Source organism: Alexandromys fortis, unplaced genomic scaffold (assembly GCF_014885135.2).
Source record: "Alexandromys fortis isolate MF-2015 unplaced genomic scaffold, M_Fortis_MF-2015_v1.1 scaffold_26, whole genome shotgun sequence".
Lineage (NCBI taxonomy): Eukaryota > Metazoa > Chordata > Mammalia > Rodentia > Cricetidae > Alexandromys > Alexandromys fortis.
This window is the reverse complement of record NW_026067894.1, coordinates 967,778-979,616: the sequence shown is the minus strand read 5'-3', so window position 1 is coordinate 979,616 and position 11,839 is coordinate 967,778. Positions and strand designations below refer to the sequence as shown.

The 11,839-nt window shown below is 52.6% G+C and overlaps 1 protein-coding gene across 3 annotated transcripts in view; it reads right to left on the bottom strand.

Moving 5' to 3' along the window:
• Nucleotides 1–11,839, bottom strand: part of Crocc (ciliary rootlet coiled-coil, rootletin) — a 46,030-nt gene that overhangs the window by 27,723 nt on the left and 6,468 nt on the right. For 2 of the 3 annotated variants that reach the window (XM_050156063.1, XM_050156079.1), the window contains 10 exons: nt 9,990–10,144; nt 5,312–5,497; nt 5,144–5,227; nt 5,011–5,072; nt 4,766–4,931; nt 4,287–4,393; nt 1,952–2,188; nt 1,423–1,519; nt 838–921; nt 276–509 (listed from right to left, as the gene is read on the bottom strand). In XM_050156063.1, the coding sequence (XP_050012020.1) occupies nt 276–509; nt 838–921; nt 1,423–1,519; nt 1,952–2,188; nt 4,287–4,393; nt 4,766–4,931; nt 5,011–5,072; nt 5,144–5,227; nt 5,312–5,497; nt 9,990–10,124 (1,392 nt within the window). In that variant the 5' untranslated portion in view covers nt 10,125–10,144. The remainder of the gene's footprint in view (nt 1–275; nt 510–837; nt 922–1,422; nt 1,520–1,951; nt 2,189–4,286; nt 4,394–4,765; nt 4,932–5,010; nt 5,073–5,143; nt 5,228–5,311; nt 5,498–9,989; nt 10,145–11,839) is intronic. The other variant, XM_050156070.1, reaches the window with a different exon arrangement.

Here is an 11,839-nt window from a genome sequence, read left to right as displayed (position 1 = left end):
CCCCCCCCCCCCCCCCCCGCAACCCCGCCTCTGGTTCCCAGACTTCCCTTGTCCTAGGCTCAGATTCTCTGTTCAGGATTTGTCTTAGGATCCTGGCCCCAAGCTTTATCTCCATTTCTGAGAGCTCCAGCCCCTTTTCCGAGGCACTCACAGCCATCCAGGCACTCCAGGCTCAGATTCTATCTAGAACCCTCCATCAGCAGTCGTTTCTCAGGGCCCCAGCCCCGCCCCCATGGTCCCTGGCTGTGTGAGGGATGCTCAGGCCCAGTTTATACCTGGACCTGCAGCTGGCGTTTGTGCAGGGCGGAGTGGATCAGCGTGAGCATGGAGGAGTCGGAGCAGGCTGGGGACAGGCCTCTGCGCGGGGAACGACCTCGACCCGGGGAGGAGTGCCGTGGTGGGGTGGGGGTCCGTGGGCCAGAGAGCCCCCGCAGGCTGCCATCAGAGGTGTCTGCAGTGTGCCCTGAGCTGCTGAGCTGGACACCACTCTCTGTGTCCGATAGGGCAGCCTTGCCGGGAAGGAGAAAAGGGGAGTGGGGGGTTAACTAGTCACAGGCATAAGCGAAGCAATGTGACATTTCCCAAATGCCCCTTCTCCCAAGAAGTCTTTCAGAGTCCACCTCTGCCACAGTGCAGCCCTCCATGCAAGGCCTACCATTCACTGTCCTCCAGTGTCCTCACAGTTCTCCCAGGGGCTCCACAGGGCAAGGCTGGGTGAGCCAGCAGAGGTGACAGCAGCCAGGGTGAATAGGCCCCACCCACTTCCAGTACATCCCAAGGCTCCCAAGGGGTGTGGCAGGGGCTCAGGATTGGCCACCCTTGTGGGCTGTAGCATACCTGTGCCAAGTCCCTCAGTGTCTGCTGCAGTCCCTCTCCATCCTCAGTGTCCAGGGCTGCCTGCTCCTGGACCCGCAGAGACTCCTAGTGACAAGAAAGGCTGGCTGGTCACAGTTCTGACAAAGGATAAAGTCACTTCTTCCTGCCCCTCTGGAGTAGCAGTTATGGCCATACCCACAGGTCAGCTGCTCTCACTGAACAGATGAGGCCCAGAAAAGTACAGTGCCCTGTCCCAGTCACATGACCTAGTGAAGCGCCCAAACCCTGCTCCACAAAGGGGTGTGGGGCTCAGGCGGTGCCATGGAGGTATGCTTCTGGTGGGGAGGCAGTGGCATTCCCCTGGGAGCCTAAGAAGGGTCCAAGTCCTGACTCCCCACCTACTGAATTGGAGACCCCTGGGCTTTGGCTTCCTCAACTGTGTAATGGCTTGCTGAGGGAGGGTGGAAGGGCACAGAGATGGTGAATGTCACTGTGTAAAGCCTGGCATGCACTGTGAGGACAGCAATCTGGATGAGACATTCAACATGTCCTCAGCAGCCTGGCCCTCAGCCAGTAGCCATAGATCTGGTTGGTGCCACATCTCACCAGGGCCGCCAACTTATCAGAAAGAGTCCTGTTGACTTGATCCTTCTCTGTGTTCTGGTTCTGAAGTTGCTCCACAGACAGGGCCAGCTCTGTCACTCTAGAGAAAGGAGCAAAAGAGGTGAGTGGGGGAGCTGCCTCAGTTTCTCAAATTTACCAGCATATGTCTTCTGCATTACCCAAAACTGAACAAGGACCCTAGGATCCACCTCCCCAGGTATGGGACCTGGAATAAGTCACTTCTTACCTGGGGGCCTCTGATTTCTCAGCTACAAAATGGGAATGAGGGTGCAGCTGGCTGTATCTCATGAGAGAGCAGTGGGGGCAGGAGTTGTGATCATTCAAGTCATCAGAGGTTTAACTGCCTATATGTCTAGACCCCAGTTCTCTGAACCTCAAACACAGTGCCTGGGATGCCCAGCCAGGCTCACCTGGGGAAGGCCCAGCCCTGGTGAACACACTCCTCTCTGAGTCTCCAGGGGAACCCTCTGCAGGAAGGGAGTTGGTCACAGATGGGCCTGCTGCCACCCACCTGGCACTAAGGTCAGCCTTGTCCAGGTCACTCTGCACCTGCAGCTGGGCCAGGTCCTTCTCCCGGAGCAGCTTGGCCCGTAGCTGCTCCTCTAGTTGGGCCTGCAGCAGTGTTTGCTTCTCCAGAGCTGCCTCAGCCTGGCTCTCAGCCCGCTGAAGGCTGGCACTCAGTCCCAGGCCCACCTCCTGGACAGCCCGGGATGTCCGGACTAGCTCCCCTCCCAGCTGCAATAGGTCCCTAGAAGAGAGCAGAATAAGGGGTGTGGAGGTGGCTTCCAAGTACAAATCAAAACTACACTGGCACTATCTGTCACCATCAGATTATAGAAACAAAGTCACATTATGCCCAATATGGGTGAGGTCGCGGGGGAACTGGACATCCCCTATACAGCTGATGAAGGGCAAGTGGGCAGAACCACAGGGGAAGGCAATTAGGAAAAGCCCTAAAAGGTATGAACACCTGGGTCCTTTGCACCTAAGAGTGCAACTTCCAGATTGGCTCATCCCAAGGCAATGGCAGATGACTATGGTAGCATAGAACGTGTGGAAATCCTGGAGATACCAAAACAGCCATAAAAAGGGAGATCACGAGTAAATAAACGATGGGAAGTTCAGTCAGTGGATCCCACAGCCAAGAAAAACCAATAGGGAAGCTACTCCTGATGCGCACATCTCCCAGGAAAATGGTCAGATGAGGAAGGGTTCTTCCAAAGCAGCAAAGTTAGCTGAGCAGTGGTGGCGCACGCCTTTAATCCCAGCACTCGGGAGGCAGAGGCAGGCGGATCTCTGTGAGTTCGAGACCAGTCTGGTCTACAATTCAAGCTCAAGGTCACACAGGGCAATATAATGAGACCCTTTCTCAAATTAATTAAAAATAAGGCCCCAATGTGGGCTTGCTCACTCTCTGTATGAACTGCAGTACTGAGCATCCAACAGCAGAGGGCGGGGAGTGCCTCATAGAATTCTAGGTAACGCACAGTAGGTCAAGCATAGTATCAAACTTCTAATGCAGTTTTCATCCTGCCATTAAGCCAGAAATGCCATCACAGGCTGCAGACACTGCCCCAGGCCAAAGGGCCTGCTGTGGGGGAACACTGCACTCCTGGGGTCCTGGTCTTGCCAAGGAAATAGCAATCTGCAGCTCTAGCTGTGCAGGCTTATGAAACACGAGACAGCAAAAAGCTAGACTACAGGAATCCCTGAGGAAAGCCGGTCGTTCCTTGAACAAATAAGAGACTTAAGGGTCCAAAAGAAGAAAAAAGTTTAGCCAGGTGTGGTGGCAACACAGACCTGTATTCCTAGTACTAGGAAGAAAAAGATCCAAGTACTGGGCTGGGATCTTGGCTCAACTTATACAAGTGCTTGCCTAACACATGCAGAGCCCTAGGTTCAATCCCTAGCAACACATAAACCTGGCATGGTAGCACATGCCCATAATTCTAGCATGCAAGTAGAAAGAGGAGGATCAGAAGTTCAAGGCCATCATCCTGTGCAGTGAGTTCCAGGATAGCCTGGGATACATGACTCTAAGAAAGAAAAAGGATTTAAAAAATTAAAAATCTGCTGGGCACAGTAATGCATGCCTTTAATCCCAGCACTCAGGAGGCAGAGGCAGCAGAATCTCTGAACTGGAGGCCAGCTAGAGTTGCATAAGGAGATGCTGTCTCAGAAAAAAAAAATTCACTTTTTGTGAGTATCTGTGACTCCTGAGTCAAACAAACTATAAAGACAAAAAGGGAGGCAGGCTTCAAATCCAAACTCAGCTATGCTGAAGAATGTTTGTTTACACTGTGTGAAGATGTGTCACTGTGAGTGGTCTCCAAAGGGCTGACTGGCCAATCGCTAGTCAGAAGAGAACAGGCGGGACTTCTGGGCAGAGAGAGGAACTAGGGATGAATCTAGGTACAGAGAGATGCCAGCTAGACACTGAAGAAGTTGAACATATGGTATAGAGGAGAGGCAACCGTGCCACATGGCAGAATGTAGATTAACAGAAACAGGTTAATTTAAATTGTAAGAGCTAGTGGGACAAGCCTAAGCTAAAGGCCAAGCTTTCATAATTAATAAGAAGTCTCCATGTCATTCTTTGTGAGCAGTCCGACACCACGGCTACTCTGGTGTGTGATCTGAGAGGGTCACTCGGTCCCTCTGATCTCTGGTGTGAGTGAGCAGGATAATTCCTGCCTCTGAGGGGTACTGAACACGAGATCACAGAAGAGTGTAGTTCAGCTGAGCCCCAGCAACGCTGACTACCTCTTCCTGAAAGCTGCCCCCCGCATCCCCAGAGGCAGCCCTTGGAAAGATGCATCCCATGCTCCCCAGGAGCCAGCCCTCACCTCTCTGTGCCCATCTTCACCTCGCTGACCAGCCGTCGGAGCCCCATGACCTGCCTCCAGAGGAGGAGCAGGCGGCTGTGCTCTCTGCTGAAGTAGGCGTTGAAGGACTATGGAGACAGACACAAGAGGCACTGGGGACACGGCTGCATTCCTGCCCCAGTGCCCCGCCAGCATGGCCTACAGAAGGACCAGAGTTTCCCCAAGGGACAGAGAGTACTCAGGGCCTGGACTGGCCTCCCAGTGGGCAGGGTCATGTGACCATGACCATGGGCTGGTCACATAACTTTCCATATGACACAATGACAGCACCACACGTCATGAGAAATAGAAGAAACTGTGAACCTGGCCCAGGGCTTAAGTAAACAAAGCCAGCGCTCCCTTGATGACATTGACTACTGCTCTTGTGCTCACATGGTCAGGTACCCAGTCCCTCTGCAGGTCCCCCCACTGTCAAGCTATCCCGCTGGTACCCTTCTCACCTCTTCCTCGCGCCTCCATGCTGCCTCCCTCTGCTCCAGCTCCTTGCAGCTGCGGGTCCAGTCACTGGTCACTTTGCGAATGTCCTCGCTCAGACTTTGGTTGGCCAAGTTTGCCTGGTCCAGCTGCTCTCTCAGCATGGCATTCACCTGGACCAGGCTGGCACTTCTGGGAGAGGCATATGGGGGTCAGTGAGCACTTGCTCACTTGTCCAGGAGGCCACCCATTGACTGTGCCCCACCCTCACCTCTGCTGCTCCTCCTCCAGGCGCAGAAGGGCGCTGTCCAGGTCCTGGCTGTGTTCTGTGTCCTAGGTGAGGAAGAGAGGAGTAAGGACAGGCAGGAGGAGGGAGGCCTGTGCCTGCCCCACCTGGCACCCACCCTCTGACGCTGCTGCTCCAGCTCAGTAGACTTCTCCAGCAGCTGCTTCTCCAGCTCTGAGCACTGTTTCTTATACTGCAGAATCTGGCAACGAGCAGAAACCCCTGTGAGCCCAGGGATGAGGGCTGAGTGAAGAAGAGGGCAGGGATGGGGGTGGGCAGCCCTGACCTTGGCCTGCAGCCGCTGCACTAGCTGAGCTTGCCGCTGCTGGCCCTCCTGGTAGGCCTGCAGCTTGCGCCGGTAGGAGGCTTGTTCCTCCTGCAGCTGCCTCCGCAGCTCCACGCTCTGCCGCACCAGCCCCTTGGGCTCCTGGGCCTCCAGCTCCCCAGTCTCCAGCCGCACAGCCTGCTCCAGCTGCAGGGAAGGGCCCTGGGTGAGAGTCCTGTGCTTCAAGCAGGCCCAGGCCTCTTCAGGAGACACCAGCCTGGGCTCAAACCACAATGCCTTGCAAGTTGATAGCACTCCAAGGAGCAGTCAAAGCAGGTACAACCAGGATGTAGTACACATGTGCATGATACATGAGCATACAGATGGAGTTTGCATGAGCATACAGATGAAGCGGGAATGGACACAAAGACAGGGCAATGTATAGGCACACAGAGCATGGCACGCTGATGGGGGATTCTTGAACACACAGGGCAGGAATGGGCTGGTGTTGGCACACAGATGGGACAAGCTTCGACACTTACAGCAGGAATGGAGATGGGGCATGCTTGGACACTTAAGACAGGGCAAGCATGGGCACACAGATAGGACATGCTTAGACACACAGGGAAGACATAAACACATAGATGGGACATGCTTAGACACAAAGGGCAGGCATGAACACATAGATGGGACATGCTTGGACACTTAGACAAAGCAGGCATGGGCACAAAGACAGGACATGCTTGGATACACAGGGCAGGCATGGGTATATAAATGGAACATGCTTGGACACTTAAGACAGGGCAGAAATGGGCACACAGATGGAGCATGCTTGGTCACTTAGATGGGGCAGAATGGGCACATAGATAGGACATGCTTGGATACACAGGACAGGCACATAGTACCTTATAATATATGTGGGGGTGGGCATGGCCACATAGATGGGACATGCTTGGTCACACAGGACAGGAATGGGCACATAGATGGAACATGCTCAGACACACAAGACAGGAAAGGGTACACAGACAGGACACGTTTGGACACACAGGACAGGAATGGGCACACAGATTGGGACGTGCTTGAAGACACAGGACAGACACGGGCACACAATGCAGACATGGAAATATATGTAAGGTGGGCATGGGCATACAGATAGAGCAGGTGTGAGCACACAGAAGAGGCAGACATATACATGTGCAGGTACCTGGAGGCAGAAGTAGCCACCCTGCTCCATGTATTCTCTGCCATCCCTTCAGAACACTAAGCCTACCCCACTATAGCTTATGCCTTAGTCTGCTGCCTGTCTCCCCAACCCTCTTCACTGCCCAAAGCAAGCTCAGGAAAGCCTGGATTTTTGTTCCCTATTGGATTTGAATATATAGGACACTGACTTTGGGGTGTCCTGACCCATACCCAGGGAATATCGAGACTAACAACACGAGTGCACAGTGAATCTATTCAGAACAGATGTGTCACTAAGCGTAAGATCCGAGCTTACCGAGAGCACACAAAGTGCACAAAGGCAGTCTCAGAGGTCCCAGGGTGACACATAACACACAGCCTTCAGATCTGGATGTATCCCATCTAGCACTGCTTTGCCCTTTCTTACCCTGGCCTCTCCCTCACCTCACAGGACCCTCTCCCATCCAGCTTCCTCCTCTCCAGGTATTGTGTAGTGTGCCACCCTCAGACCCTATGGGCACACAGAGGAGGCCTGTCCAATAGCCCTCTCAACCCTGTTCAGGTGCCTGATTGTCCTGGCTACTTTTCCTGGGGTTCCTCAGCTTCTGGCTGTCAGGGAAACAGGTTGAGGGAGGAAGGACTGACTTAAGGTCATGAACACACAGGGTCTGAGGACAACCAATGGATGATACCAGTCTAGCTGACTGATGTCAACGCACACTTACCATCCATCTCCCAAGCACCCAGGCTGACCAGCAAGGTCCTCAAACACACACCACACAAGTGTAGGACTACCAGTCATAGGGAAGTCAACAGGAGTGGAGACTTTTCTTACCCACACTAACCTGGGGTCCAGGCCAGATCAGTGGCACTCCAGGACTGCACTAGCTTAGTGTACTTGGAAGCTGCTCTGAGAGCCACTCTCAGCAATGCTGGTGGGTAGTGCGACTGTGCCGATTGGGATGACACCAGCAGGGAGGAGTCAGCACAGCCGCATGGGGGCTGTACTGTGAGTTGAAGAACACAGGCTAAGGTTGCTAAGGGAGTGGCAATAGGAACATTCTCTGAGTCTGTGGCAAATGGCTACATAAAGCCCAAGCAAGCAGAGAGGTGAACAGAGCCTACATGTCACATAGCCCATGCATCAGAGTGGGTTGTGATTAGCCATGTCTCCACACGGAACCCCGCATGCTCTGAATGCACTGGGTGCATCTGGACATGGTCTATGGGGTGGTGCAGGCATTATGCCCATCTGTATGTACCAGGACATGTGCTTTGTGGGCTGACGGTTGCCCTTGCTGGCTTCTGCCCTTTTGCTGTCTGTGTGCAGCCAGGGGATGCATATAGTGCACTGTGCGGTTGGTTACTATATGCAGAGGTGGTGGGATTGTCCACCAGGGTGTTGCTCTGTGCCAGGACAGGACAGTGTGGTGTCTGGCTACATATAGACCATGAGTCTGAGTGTATCCATAGGATGGGTTTGTTTCTATGTGCTGTGTTCTATGTGGGGTCGATTTGTGGCTTGCATTGTGTGTGCTTTGCACATTCGAGTGACCCCAGTGCTATTGGCTCCTGGTGTGGAGGGGCTCTGGCCAGTTACTAGGGACTCCACCCATTTCCCCAGTGCTTAGTGCCAGCTACTGCAGGCCATACCTCACCCCTCTCCACAACTCTGCCCTCTACAAAATAGCCTTTCAGTGTGACTTGCAATTTCAATGGAAAGGAGGCTGCCACGGAAACAGATGAAAGTAGTTTATTGTCTCCCTTAGCAACTGCTGCTCTCCTGCCCCATTAATGACTAAGCCCAGGTTGCCATGGACACTGAGGAAACTCAGAGAATCTGTTCTGTAGAGCCAAGGGATAATGCCACTGCCTCTTTCCCACCTACCTCACCCTACCCCTGTTTCTTGGGAATACACTATACTCAGGAGGTAGCCTCTGGCAGTCCTGCCTCAGTTTCTCCACAGGACATCCAAAGAACAGAGCATGAATCCTGACTTGTTCCACTCCCTACCCCAGGGGGGATGTGGGGTTTGAAGGATGAGAACAACTTCACCTAAATGGCCACAGGGCGCCTGTCACCTGCAGGCACAGGTTGAAGTGAGTATCAGGGAATGTGTCATACAACCACATCCATATCCCTGGACCAGTGGTCCCTGTCCAGCTTTACCACTGACCTTGGGTCTAGCATGATCCTCTGTGGATTTCAGTTTCTTCATCTGTAATAAGGTGATCGCTGGGTTCTTATCCACTCAGGACCCTCCCCCTCCATGAAAGGCCTTCAAGGTCATTTTTTATTCAATCTCTGCCTCTAGGTAGGTTCTCACCCAAACTCTCTCAGACACAGAACAATTTAAAAAATCCAGGCAATTTGTGCCAATATATGAGGGCACAACTCCTCAGCCCCCACTGCAGACCCCTCCCCCAATAGCTATGTCCCACCCACCTCTCCTTCCCTTCCTTGTCAGTCAGGGAATAGTGTGAGCTTCAGTTGTTGAAGCTGGCACCTAAGAGACAGTCCCCAGGGGACTGGCACTGTACCCTGGGCCAAGAAGGGTCTAACCAGCAGGAGGCTGATTATGGTGCATCAACAGTACCAACCTAGTACTCCTGCCACTCTGTCTCTGAACCCCCTGCAGACTCCAAGAAATGGATTCTGTAGTGTCCTCAAAGCTAGGGGACCACAATGGGGCCCCCTCTTGGCTACTTGGCAAGTCCCAACAAGTCAGAGGCTTGTCTGAGCAGGCAGTACCAAGACATGGGCACACTCCATAACAAGAGGGTGTACAGAATTCAGTACAGAACACACACAAGACAACACACAGGGCTCCATACAGACAGGGCTTCCCACTAGCACACAGTGGATGCTACAGGAGCTGGCAGGCTCTCTGCACAGCCCCCAAACAAAGGCACTATATAGTCCTAGCCTGGGAGCCAGGACACTGGAAGTCTTAACTGGCTGTGTGTCACAAGGCATGGGGCTTTCTCTCTCTCTCCTCTAGGATAAATGGATATTTCTCCTAGGTTAAATGGTTATTATAATGCTACAAACTTTGGTATACTAAATATAAAGGACTCAGCATATTTTTGGAATATAGTAGGCATTCCATAAATGGTAGCTATCTTTTTATTTATTTTGTTTGTCTGTTTTTCAAGACAGGTTTCTCTGTATATCCCTGGCTGTTCTGGAACTCACTTTGTAGACCAGACTGGCCTCAAACTCACTGAGATCCACTGCCCTGCCTCCTGAGTGCTGGGATTAAAGGTGTGCACCACCACACTCGGCCCATGGTAGCTACTATTACAACCATTGTCCTCACCATCTGCACTCACACTTCATCATCCTTCACTCAACTCCTTTCAACCTTCCACCACCAGCTCCCCCAGGGCACCAGGAGCTCATGGCCATTCCAGCTGGCACAGCTGCAGTCTGAACCAGATGCCCATCCTTACATGGTCAGTGGGCCTGGTCAGGACATCCCCCTACCCACCCAAGCCCGGCCCCAGGAGCACCCACCCTCTCACTGACGGCATTGTACTTGATAGCAAGTTCATCGCGCTCAGCACGACTCTGGGCCAGCAGGTCCTCCACACGAGACAGCTCCTGCTGCAGCAGCTGGTTCTCCTCCTGCAGTGACAGCAGGGAAGACATCTCTGGGACCTGGAGAGGGGCTGACCAGGGACAAGGAGCTGAGGTTGATTTCTGTCTAGTGCGGAGGGGCACCAACCCCAATGGGTGTTCTACTCATTTCTGGGACAAGATGATGGGCCAGAGCCCTGGGAAGAGGACCCTGTGTGTGTGTATGTGGCTGTAGCACCTGGGGTCGGAGAGAGCTGAGGAACGAGAAGGTTAGCAAGAGACATCAAGAGCTAGAGTTGTGTAGAAACAACTACAGCCAGTGTGGCCACTTCCCCAGAACATGCAGGAAGAAGGCTCTAGCTAGGAGTCAAGAGAAAGTTTTCCTATACCCAGGCTGGGGATACGAAGCTCTGATTTTTTTTTTTTTTTTTTTTTTTTTGAGCCAGGGTTTCTCTGTAGCTTTGGAGCCTGTCCTGGAACTCACTTGGTAGACCAGGCTGGCTTCGAACTCATGGAAATCCGCCTGTCTCTGCTTCCCAAGTGCTGAGATTAAAGGCGTGTGCCACCATTACCCAGCCGAAGCTCTGAATTCTTGCTCCCTCCTTTTCTGAGGACTATTCTCCTCAGGACCTCAATTTTATTCATCTGTTAAATGGGTAGAACAGTGATCCAATCATGTCAGGAAAGTGGTCAAGCCTTACTCGAAGTCAGGGCCTCTCATAACTTTGCTTTATTTTCTTGTTTTTTGAAGTAACAGCCTATGCAACCTAGGCTGCCGTGGACCCCTCTGCCCCTCTAGTGCTAGATTTTAGATGAGTTCCATCATGCCCAGTTTCTCAGACCCAGAGTTTAAGACAGTAGAGGTTAGCTTGGGAAGAGGAAGCAGAGAGAAATAAAGGCCAGAGCAGAACACCCCTTCCTGTGTGCTCTACTTTGACCCTGAAAACATGGACACACACTGCAGGCCTTCTGGTTTTGGGGTGGTTTGGAGTCCCTATTCTGGGGAGTCTCAGCATCCCTGTTCCACTCAAGGAGATAGCCCAACCCTGACCTGGAATCAAAACCAGATTGTAGCAGCGACCCAAAAATCACCAGCAGAACAGCTGCCAGTGCTCCACACCACCTACTAAGTGGCTAACCTCAAGGCCAGGCACTCAGGCAGGCTACAAATCAGGTCATGCATGCCACATACCCGGACCAACTGCGGTCATCAGCTTTTGTGCACAAGCCATTAGGCCTTTGCAGGAACTTGGTCTAAACTGAGTTGCCTCCCCATGTAATCTCAGCCTCAGACAGCTCACACCATCCCTGATAGGAAATACAGTATTTGGTGTTCAAATCTGAAGCAGGGAGCAGGGAGGGTTTGCCCCACCTTCTCCTCTAGCTGTGCCACATGGGGAATAAAATAAGTCTGGGTACATTGCATCTCAGCCTCCATTTCCTCCTCTGTGAAGTAGATCCATCCATCACAGAGCTGTGCCTAAACCCCTATGTGTACTCAAGAAGTAGGGAGAGGACTGGGGACATGGCTCAGTCCATAAGAGCACTTACTACACAAGATTGAATATCTAAGTTCAAATCCCAGCACCCATGCACAAAGCTGGGTTCGGCTGCTCAAGTACCTGTAATCCAAGAGCTATGTGGGGAAGAGACAGAAGAATCAGCAGGATTTACTGGTTGCCAGCCTAGCTTCAGGCTGAGTGAGAGACCCTGCTGGAATAGGTGGAGAGTGATACTGCAGGAACCCAGTGCCCTCCTTTGATGTCCTTGTGCTCATAGGAAACACA